This window comes from Nicotiana tabacum, chromosome 14 (genome assembly GCF_000715075.1).
Source record: "Nicotiana tabacum cultivar K326 chromosome 14, ASM71507v2, whole genome shotgun sequence".
NCBI lineage: Eukaryota > Viridiplantae > Streptophyta > Magnoliopsida > Solanales > Solanaceae > Nicotiana > Nicotiana tabacum.
This window is the reverse complement of record NC_134093.1, coordinates 13,598,853-13,610,188: the sequence shown is the minus strand read 5'-3', so window position 1 is coordinate 13,610,188 and position 11,336 is coordinate 13,598,853. Positions and strand designations below refer to the sequence as shown.

The following is an 11,336-nucleotide window of genomic DNA, read 5'->3' as shown; positions in this document are numbered from 1 at the left end:
CCTATCCACCCTGGATCAATACCGCACCCAGACCAATACGAGATGCATCACAATATACTGTATAAGATCCTGAACCTAAGGGTAACACCAATACTGGCGTTGTAGTCAAAGCAGTCTTGAGCTTCTGAAAGCTCGCCTCACACTCTTCCGACCATCTGAATGGGGCATACTTCTGGGTTAACCTGGTCAACAAGGCTTCTATAGATGATAACCCATCCACAAACCGACGGTAATAACCCGCTAATCCCAAGAAACTACGGATCTATATAGGTGATGTGGGTCTAGCCCAATTCTGAATTGCCTCAATCTTCTTAGGATCTACCTAAATGCCCTCTGATGATACAACACGCCCTAAGAAAGCGACTGAATCCAACCAAAACTCGCACTTTGAAAATTTAGCATACAATTGGGTGGCTCTCAGAGTCTGAAGTACAATCTTGAGATGCTGCTCATGCTCCTCTCGACTGCGGGAGTAGATCAAGATCACAAAAGAATCCAAATAAGGCTTGAACACTCGGTTCATCAAATCCATGAATGCTGCTGGGGCATTTGTCAACCCAAAGGACATCACCAGAAACTCATAATTCATGTACCGAGTCCGAAAAGCTGTCTTAGGGACATCGGATGCCCTAATCCTCAATTGATGGTAGCCAGATCTCAAATCAATCTTCGAAACATCTTGGCACCCTGAAGCTAATCAAATAAATCATCAATCCTCGGCAATGGATACTTGTTCTTGATGGTGACTTTGTTCAACTACAGATAATCTATACACATCCTCATCGATTCATCTTTCTTCTTCACGAACAACACGGGTGCACCTCAGGGTAAGACACTAGGTCTAATGAAGCCCTTATCAAGTAAATCTTGCAAATGTTCCTTCAATTCTTTCAACTCTGGTGGGGCCATACGGTATGGCAAAATGGAAATAGGCTGAGTACCCGGAGCCAAATCAATACAGAAATCAATATCCCTGTCAGGTGGCATCCCCAGCAGGTCTGCAGGAAACACCTCTGGAAACTCACGTACAACTAGTACTAAATCCATGGAAGGAACCTCCGCACTAGAATCGCGGACATAAGCCAAATAAGCTAGACACCTATTCTCGACCATACGTCGAGCCTTCATATAAGAGATAACCCAGCTGGTAGAACGGCCAGGAGTCCCCCTCCACTCTAATCGAGGAAACCCCGGCAAGGCTAAGGTCATTGTCTTGGCATGATAATCCAATATAGCGTGATAAGGTGACAGCCAATCCATACCTAAGATAATATCAAAATCGACCATATCAAGAAGTAGAAGATCTAAACTAGTCTCAAGACTCCCAATGGTGACCACACACGAACGATAAACACGATCTACAACAATAGCATCTCCCACAGGTGTGGACACAAACACAAGAGCACTCAAAGAATCACGAGACACCTCCAAATATGAAGCAAAATAGGATGACACGTAGGAATAAGTAGAACCCGAATCAAATAAAACTGAAGCATCTCTACTGCAAACTGAAATAGTACATATGATAATAGCGCCCGATGACTCAGCCTCAGGCCTGGCTGGAAAAGCATAACACCGAGGCTGGGCCCCATCACCCTGAACTACGTCCCTGGGATGGCCTCTAGCTGGCTGGCCTCAACCTCTAACGGCCTGACCTCCACCTCTAACAGTCTGGACTCTACCTCTGGCTGCCTGACCCCTGCCTCTGGCTGCCTGAGCAGGTGGTGCAGCAACTAGTGCTGACCAGAGGCAAGAATAGCACTTAGAACACCCGTTGGGGGAAAGAATCGTCGATTTCTACATTCCTTCATCTTTACTTTGTAATTTATTTATGCAAAATACTTGGGATATTATTACTATGAGTATGAGTAGCTAAACTTCTAATCTAGGGTTATGATAGAACCTATTGGAGGATGATTTTCCTGTTACGTTAATATAGATTTGTCATAGTTTTTCTCTATTTGTTCAACTACGTTTATATTGTGATTGGTTGAAGAGCTCTCAATCGACTGTGCCTATTTAATGTGTAGTACTCAGAAGAGAGTGCATATTTAGGTAGTTGTTGAACAACATCACTCCTAACATATATGAGGGATCAATACGGAGGGTTTAAATGTGGGATTAGGAATAACGAAACCTTGGACCGAGTGAGCCGTAACTTAGTGCCAGCTAGCATAATTCGGAAGAGTATGTCTAGTAAATTATGGTAGTTACTCAGAAGAGAATTATGACACTCAGAGAGCTCATGATCGGTAGAGAAAACTTAGGCAAATTTATAGGAAACATAGTGGAAAGGATTCCCACAATAGGGGAAATCAGAACCTTAGACCATTCCAATTCTTGTCTACAACCTGTTCATAGTTAGTTATTAATTACTGCATTTTCATTACGTGATATTTAATTAGTAAACATCCAAATTGTTATTTAAATATTTCTGAATATTGATTGCGTGAATTTGTGTGAGTCTAGTAGTTGTGCTTAATAGGTTAATTCCCTGTGGGATTCGACTCAGGACTTGTTAATCGGAATATATTTGCAATGACCGCTTAGTCATTTTTATAAGGCATAGTTGGGCGTGATCAAATTTTGGCGTCGTTGCCGGGGAATTAACGGTGTTATTAATTGCAACTAAAAGAAGTGCTAGAATTCTTAGTGTAGTCAATATTCTTCATTTTAAACTAAATACATTGAAATTCTAACGTTTGTAGTCTTGGGTGTTACAGGTGCATGCCTAGAAACTCCTCAAGAACTGGTGAATTGTTCGAAGCATTATCAGATCCTGAGAAAGTTTTCAAGGCACTGAATCATGAAAACAAGAAGGGCAAACAGCAATAGAACTCAACAGAACAAATCGAACCAGACATGGATGATGGAACAGAAAATCCAAACAACAAAATCAATACGAATGACCCGAACAATCAGGGTGTGGTGCCTCTTGTGCCAGAAGCAGCATTGTATGATTGAGCACAACCCACCGCCAAAAATATGGCAACCGCAATTGCAGTCCCTCAGATACAAGCAGAATCATTTCAAATCACAAACAACATGCCACATTTGTTGCAGAACAAGGGAATATTCTCAGGGTCTTACATTGAAGATCCTCGGCAGCATCTGAAAAATTTCATGTCGATATCTGTCACGCAAAGGCGACCTAATGTGACACCGGAATCAATAAAGTTGTTATTGTTTCCATTCTCGGTGACGGGAGAGGCTCAGACTTGGCTTAATTCACTCTCCATAAACTCCATCACTACTTGGGAGGAATTAGTCAAGCAATTTTTGAACAACTTCTACCCACCCAATAAGACTACCAAACAAATTGATGAGATATTGAGCTTCATGCAGAGACCAATAGAAACACTACAAGAAACGTGGGAGAGGTTCAAGGGTATGCTGGTTAAGTGTCCACATCATGGCATTCCATATCAGAAGTTGGGGCAGAGGTTCTACATGGGATTGGCAGACAGCTTAAAGGCCATTGTTGGTGCTTCAACAGGTGGAGCATTTTTGAGCAAATCATTCAGAGAATGCAAGATCCTACTTGATAAGATGGGTCAAAACTCAGGATGGATGATGTCACATCCCAATTTCCCCTCTGTTTGAGTATCGTGATGGCACAGAGTCTTAGGGACTAGGTAAGCCTAACATTAATTGAACAACAACCTTATTCAAATAAATCTAACAATTTAAATAGAAATCTCTTAAAATTTACAATTCCCAAAATCGGTGTACAACTCATAAGCTCTATAGAGTGTTTGCTAGAAAACTTCTAAATACAATTGTCCAGAAATAAGAATAAACAGTGCAAAACGAAAACTTGAAGGTAACTCCGAAGCCTACGAACGCAGCAGCAGGTTTACCTTGAGTCTCCACAGCAATGACCCACACAGCTACTAACGAACAAATACCTCAATCTGCACAAAAATATGCAGAAGTGTAGAATGAGCACACCACAGCGGTGCCCAATAAGTATCAAGACTAACCTCGGTGGAGTAGTGACGAGGAACAGTCAAGACACCCACAAGTCTAAAAAACTGAACAAGTATATGTATAGGAACAACAGAAAAATGATATCTACATAAGACTATGCAATATGGCTCACAATACAGTAATTGCAATAAGAAAGGAAACAACAAGTATCAACGGAATACCATAAAAATGACATAGAAAGTGAATGGAACACAACCTAAATCCAGAATCACAAATACAGCAAGGACAAGTAATAACTCAGCAACTACAACCGCTTTTACATCAGTTTTTAGTCATCAAACTCCACGAGGTACCGAATATCGAACAAATCACAACTCACAGGTCTTAATACCTGAACCCTAACACTTGGCATCATGTGCCCACATAACACCTCATAAATGTACTGACGACTCACGTGCCAATCACATAGAAGGCAAGTAAACAAGGGTGAGCATCTATGCTCAACAATATCAAGAACACCTTTTATCCGATAAGAGGGCTTAACTACGTGTATGCTTGTGCAAGTGTTCTAATATAGTCCATACTAGCAAATGAGCATAAGGAAAAAAAAGAACAGACAGCACGTAGAAACTTTTCACACAGCTTTCACAAGATAAAGCTCACACAGGTAAGTGTACCACTACATAAATATCAATAACAAGAATGCCCCCAGGCCATCACAAATCAATCCCTGACACAGCCTACCTTATCTCGCCACGTGTGCAATAATAAAGTAAGTGCCCGCCTTGTCTCGCCACACGTGCATAACAATGTTCCCACCTTGTCTCGCCACATGCGCAACCCATATATATATATATATATATCCCACCTTGTCATGCATCATGTGCAAATATCAATAGTATATTTCCCGCTTATCATACCGCATGTGAAAAATATCAATAATAACAATAGCACGGCAGAAAACTTGGGCAACCCTATAACAACAACCGCACGACAGAAACCTCGTGCATCACAATAACAACAACCGCACGGTAGAAACCTCGTGCATCACCACAACAACTACAATAGAAACAATGACAATAATACAAAGTACGGCAAGTAATTAAATTCAAGAACTTTAAATCACAAAGAAACGGTAGAACCAACTCACAAGGAATAACCACAGTAAAGAATGCAAGCCGTAAAGAGAACAGCTCAACAAGGAAAAACTAATATGTAGCAACGATCCTATAATATACATTTCAATAACAGGGAACCTAACACGAGTCAAATAATTCCAAATAAAACAAGTTGACTAAGATATAGAATATCTAAACTTCATTTAAGGTTGAGAAATTACGAAGGATATTCAACAATTCAATTAAGGATAAGCAGAGGAAAGATAATCATAACCTCAAATAAGACTGAACAATTATAGGATGAGATAATAATAATTCCAAATAAAGTTAAGCAGTTATGAAAAGATAGCATGACAATAGAAGAGATAAAATCTTCAATTAAGTCAAATAAGAGTCAAATAGGCAATAAGAGTAAATCCTGAAGCAATTAATTCTAGTTAAAGCATGTAGAGGTGAAACCAGTAAATAGGAACTTAATCATATCAAGAACAACTTCATACTCAGTGAATAGAAGGATCTAAGAACCCTAAAAGGCCAACTTTCCACAAATAAGTCCGAGCACGCACTCGTCACCTCGCGTACATGGACTACAATCAACATAGAAGACTCAAATCCTAAGGGGAAATCCCCCACACAAGGTTAGGCAAGATACTTACCTCGAACCAAGCTCAATCAGTCCGTAAGAATGCCCTTTCCTCGATTATCTAACTCCGAATGGCCCAAATCTAGCCAAACACAAATGCATATCATGAATACAACCATAATAGACTCCTCTAATTAATGAAATCAATACTTAAACAAAAATTCTAAAATCCGCCCTAAAAAGTCGACCCGGGCCTACATCTCGGAATCGGGTAAAAATCACAAAATACGAACACACATTCACTCACGAGTTCACTCGTACCAAAAGTATCCAAATCCGATGTCTAAATCCCAATCAAAACTCAGAAATTTGGTTAGGGAACCTTTCCCCCATTTTTCCAACTTTTAATTCCAAATCCGAAATTAAATGGAGGAAACAACTATAGATTAATGGAATACAACCAAAAACGAGTTATGAATTGTTACCCCAAAGCTCTCTCTGAAGATTCCTCAAACAAATGCCAATTCCCGAGCTCCCAAGTCCAAAAATGAATAAATGAATCAAACCCTCGATTTGGAAAAACTTATATTCTGCCGAGGCCTGAAATCATCGCGATCGCGGAAGAGGAGATGCGGTCGCGAAGAGGATATTCCATTAACGGTTACCTAGCTTAAGGCATTACGCGATCGCGTAAGGAACAGTGCGATCGCGAAGAGGGAAAGAAATAATGGCCCAGGAACTAGGCTACGCGAACACGTGAAGAGGCACACGAACGCGAAGGAGGGAAAAGCATACCTTCATGATCGCAAATGGAATCACGCGAACGCGAAGAACAATAATTCATTCTCCACAAATTGCACTACGCGAACGCAAGGGAACAGATGCGAACGCGGAGAAGGAGAATACAGACCTTCGCGATAGCGAATGTGATCATGCGAACGCGAAGAACAACGAATTCCTCCTCCAAAATTACTCTTCGCGAACGCGAAGGAAGGGACGCAAATGCGATTAAGGAAACCAGATGACAGAAAACAGCACCCGAGGCCCCCGGGACCCCATCAAAACACGCAAACAAGTTCCATAACCTAACACGGACTCGCTCGAGGTCTCAAATCACATCGAATAATGCCAAAAATACAAATCGCACCACGAATCGAACTTATGAACTTCCAAAACTTCTAACTTCAAAAACTCGTGTCGAAACCTATCAAACCAACCCAGAATAACGTCAAATTTTTCAAGCAAGTCCAAAATAACATAACAGAGCTGTTACAACTCTCAAAATCGCATTCCAACCTCGATATCAAAAACGTCCACTTCCGGTCCAAATCTCCACAAATTCGACTTTTTCCATTTCAAGCCTAAATCAGCTATAGACCTCAGATTCACAGTCCGGACACGCTCCTAAGTCCAAAATAACCCAACGGAGCTAACGGAACTGATGGAACTCCATTCCAGAGTTGTCTTCACACAGTTCCGACTACAGTCAAAATCCTAAGACTTAAGCTTCCGTTTTAGGGACTAAGTGTCCCAAATCAATCTGAATCATCCGGTAACTAAATTTAACCACGCACGCAAGTCAATACACATAATACGAAGCTACTCAGGGCCTTATGCCGACGAATGAGACTTAAATTCTCAAAATGTTCGACCGGGTCGTTACAGATGACAAGAGACTCTACGATCACTCATGTCGTTCACTCAGTGGCTTTGGACCCAAACAACTCCAGAGCCGAAAATATGGTCACTCTGATGACGCAAATGAGTATCCTCACCAAAAAGATCGATGAATCAGGCCAGAAGCAGAAGGTACACATAGTTGACGTGACTAATGGGGGCTTATGTACACCATGCATTAACCAATCATATGTATGCTCTTGGAGTGTGGAAAGTGACAACCAACACTATCAGAAAGATATGAACTATGTGGCAAACTATGGAGGACAGAGGCAAGGTGGTTAGAATTGGGGGAAACAGAATCAGCAATATAGACTCGCACAGCAGTAGTATAATAATAGCAACAATCCTGGAGTTATGCGACCACAGGGTCAAGTTGTGTCGTACCAAAGGCAACAGGGATACAACCAGCAAAATTAGCAACTAGCTTATCAACAGCCTCAACAACAGCAAATAGTGAGACAAGATGATGGGTTGTATGAAATTAAAGGAATGCTGCAACAATTGATTGGGTCCAATGAAAAGATGCAAGAGAGAGTGGACGCACACGAATCAGCAATAAAAGGCATTGATATTCAATTAGAACAGATATCAATGGCTCTAAATAATCGCCCCCAAGGGACGTTACATGCAGACACACAATTCAATCCAAAAGAGCAGGGCCCGAACAGCTTATGGCAGTGAGTCTAAGAAATGGTAGAGACCTAGATCTAGAGCAAGAAATTGCTCGTGAAAGCCAACCAACTGAAACACTTATGCCAGTACCCATTGAGGTAGATGATTCAACAAGGTTAACTGAGGTGCCGATACAACATGCACAAGATAGCACAAGCAAAGAAAAAAAAGATGACGAAGGAGACTGGGGTAGCACAAGAAACGACAGTAGAAGTAGTGCCTGAGTAGGATAAAACTCAAATCACATGAAGGAAGCGACCTCCAGCACCATTCCCATAGAGATTGGCCAAATATCAGAAGGATGAGCAGTATAAGAAATTCATGGAGATGTTGAAACAAATCCAGGTGAACATTCCACTGATTGATGCCTTGAGAGAGATGCCTGGGTATGCCAAAATGATGAAGGATTTGATATCTCACAAGTTCGACTTTCAAGACTTAGCCACTGTTACACTAACCCAGACCTGTAGTGTTGTCATGACGAGACCCATAGCTGAGAAGTTGTCAGACCCAGGGAGTTTCACAATCTCATGCACAATAGGCAGCTATGCTTTTGCTAAAGCATTGTGTGATTTAGGGGCAAGCATAAACTTGATGCCATTGGCTATCTACAAAAGGCTAGGCATTGGAATAGCAATACCCACATCCATGTTACTACAGCTAGCCGACTGGACAGTGAAGAGGCCATCGGGTATCCTTGATGATGTACTAGTGCAGATTGGAAAGTTTGTGTTTCCAGTAGATTTTGTCATTCTAGACTGCAGGGTTGACGGGGAGATTCCCATAATTTTTGGAAGACCATTCTTGGCCACTGGGAGAGCTCTAATTGATTGTGAAACTGGAGAGCTAAAAATGAGACTGAACGATGAAGAGATAACATTCAATGTGCAGAAGTCTATGCAGCGACCAAGTGAATTTGCTAACTGCTCTCTAATAGAAGTTGTGGATGTAATTTTGGATGAGGAAGATGAGACTCTGAACGCTAAAGACCCTCTAGCAGCCTGTCTCGTGAACTTAGATGAAGTAGATGGATAGGACTTAGCGGAGTGGGTGCTGGCTCTTGAAGGCCAAGGATTCTAGAAAAGAGAGCTCGAATTTGAGTCTTTGCACTTAGAAGAAAGAAAGACTCCTCCAACTAAGCCATCGATCGAAGAGCCACCACAGTTGGAACTGAAACCACTACCACCTCATCTCAGGTATGCTTTCTTAGGACCTAACTCAATTTTACTTGTTATTATCTCATCTGGTTTGTTAGATATGTAGAAAGAACAGCTTTTGCAGGTATTAATAGAGTGCAAAACTACAATTGGTTAGACCATTGCAGACATTAAGGGTATTATCCTGGCCTTCTGTATGCATAAGATTTTACTGGAAGACGGCCACAAACCTTCCATAGAACATCAAAGAAGGCTGAACCCCAACATAAAAGAAGTCGTGAAAATGGAGGTGATAAAGTGGTTAGATGCGGAAATCATTTTCCCCATCTCTGACAGCAATTGGATTAGCCCAGTTCAATGTGTTCCAAAGAAAGATGGAATGACTATTGTGCAAAACGAGAATAATGAGCTGATCTCAAAAAGAACAAACACGGGATGGTGAATTTGTATGGACTATAGAAGATTGAACAAGGCCACCCGAAAAGACCACTTTCCCTTGCCGATCATTGATCAGATGCTAGATAGATTGGCTGGGAGGTCCCACTTCTGCTTTCTGGATGGATACACGGGGTATAATCAGATCTCTATTGCAATAGAAGATAGAGAGAAAACTTCACCTGTCCATATGGCATCTACGCTTTCCGGAGAATGTCGTTTGGCCTATGCAATACACCCGCCACATTTCAAAGGTGTATGATGGCCATCATCACAGATATGGTTGAAGACATAATGGAAGTCTTCATGGATGATTTCTTAGTGGTGGAAGACTCGTTCGATGACTGCCTTAAGAATCTGAAAACAGTGCTAAAAAGATGTGTGGAGACCAATCTGATGCTCAACTGGGAAAAGTGTCATTTCATGGTATAGGAAGGTATAGTCTTGGGGCACCTAGTGTCAAGTAAAGGCATTGAGGTGGATCGTGCAAAGGTTGATGTGATAGAAAATTTACCACCACCCACTTCCGTCAAAGCAATAAGAAGTCTCCTTGGCCATGCTGGTTTCTACAGACGATTTATAAAAGATTTCTCCAAAATATCTAACCCCTTGTGTAAACAGCTTAAAAAGATCACCCTTTTGTATTTTTTGATGACTACAGGGTAGCGTTTGAGAAGTTGAAGAAGAAACTGGTGACTGCACCAATCTTAGTGGCCCCCGACTAGGGGCAACCTTTTGAACTGATGTGCGATGCAAGCGACTATGCTGTGGGAGTATTTCTTGGGCAACGAAAAGATAATGTCATGCATTCGATATACTACGCAAGTAGAACCTTGAGCGGCGCCCAACTGAATTACACAGTGACAGAGAAGGAGATGCTAGTTATGGTGTTCGCATTTGATAAATTAAGGTCATACCCGATAGGGTCAAAGGTAATTATTTATACTGACCATGCTGCCCCCAAGTACCTAATTGAGAAAAATGAGTCAAAGTCGCCCCTAATTCGATGGGTGCTACTGCTACAAGAGTTCGACTTGGAAATCCGGGACCGAAAGGGAACAGAAAACTAAGTTGCTGATCATTTGTCCAGGCTTGAAGGAGCGGAAAAGAAGGTTGAGGTGGAGGAAATCATGGAGACTTTCCCATATGAACAACTCTTAGAAACGAGCCTCGATGCTACACCATGGTATGCAGATATTGCAAATTACCTGGCAAGCGGTATTCTTCCCTATGACTTGTCTCCTGTGTAAAAGAAAAAAAACTTTCGTGATTGTCGCATGTATTTCTGGGATGAACCATAGTAGTTTAGGATTTGTCTTGATAACATGATCTGGAGATGCATTCCCGAGATAGATCAATCTTCTGTTTTGCAGCCATGTCATGCTTCACCGTATGGAGGACATTTTGGAGGTGTAAGGACAGCGGCTAAAGTGTTGGAGTCAGGTTTTTATTGGCCGACGTTGTTTAAAGACGCACACTTATGGGTGAATCGTTGTGATGAGTGCCAACGGACGGGGAATATTTTCCGTCGACATGAGATGCCCATGAACCCAATTCAAGAGGTGGAAGTATTCGATGTATTGGGAATCGACTTTATGGGACCATTTGCCATCTCATATAACAACAAGTACATACTTGTAGCGGTGGACTGTGTATCGAAATGGGTAGAAGCCGTGGCACTTCCAACAAATGATGCAAAGGCAGTTATTGGTTTCCTGAGAAAGAACATCTTCACCCGAGTTGGCACTCCAAGAGCTATCA

At 41.6% G+C, this 11,336-nt stretch overlaps 1 protein-coding gene and 1 non-coding gene across 2 annotated transcripts; one reads left to right on the top strand and one right to left on the bottom strand.

Moving 5' to 3' along the window:
• Positions 1-3,312: 3,312 nt before the first annotated feature.
• Positions 3,313-3,419, bottom strand: LOC142169243 (small nucleolar RNA R71). Its single transcript, XR_012698955.1, has one exon. It is a non-coding gene; the product is annotated as a small nucleolar RNA R71 (small nucleolar RNA).
• Positions 3,420-9,423: 6,004 nt separating this feature from the next.
• On the top strand, positions 9,424-10,825 carry LOC142168818 (uncharacterized). The gene is made up of 2 exons (XM_075229975.1): positions 9,424-9,578; positions 10,666-10,825. Exons 1-2 carry the CDS (start codon positions 9,424-9,426, stop codon positions 10,823-10,825), a joined length of 315 nt encoding a protein of 104 aa, XP_075086076.1.
• Positions 10,826-11,336: the final 511 nt, after the last annotated feature.

What these genes read in the sequence shown, in the direction of transcription:
- LOC142168818 (XM_075229975.1), top strand. Translation starts at nt 9,424, where the DNA reads ATGGAGGTGATAAAGTGGTTAGATGCGGAAATCATTTTCCCCATCTCT. An exon ending in AAAAGAACAAACACGGGATG is followed by an intron (nt 9,579 to 10,665) that starts GTGAATTTGTAT and finishes TCATTTGTCCAG; the next exon opens with GCTTGAAGGAGCGGAAAAGA.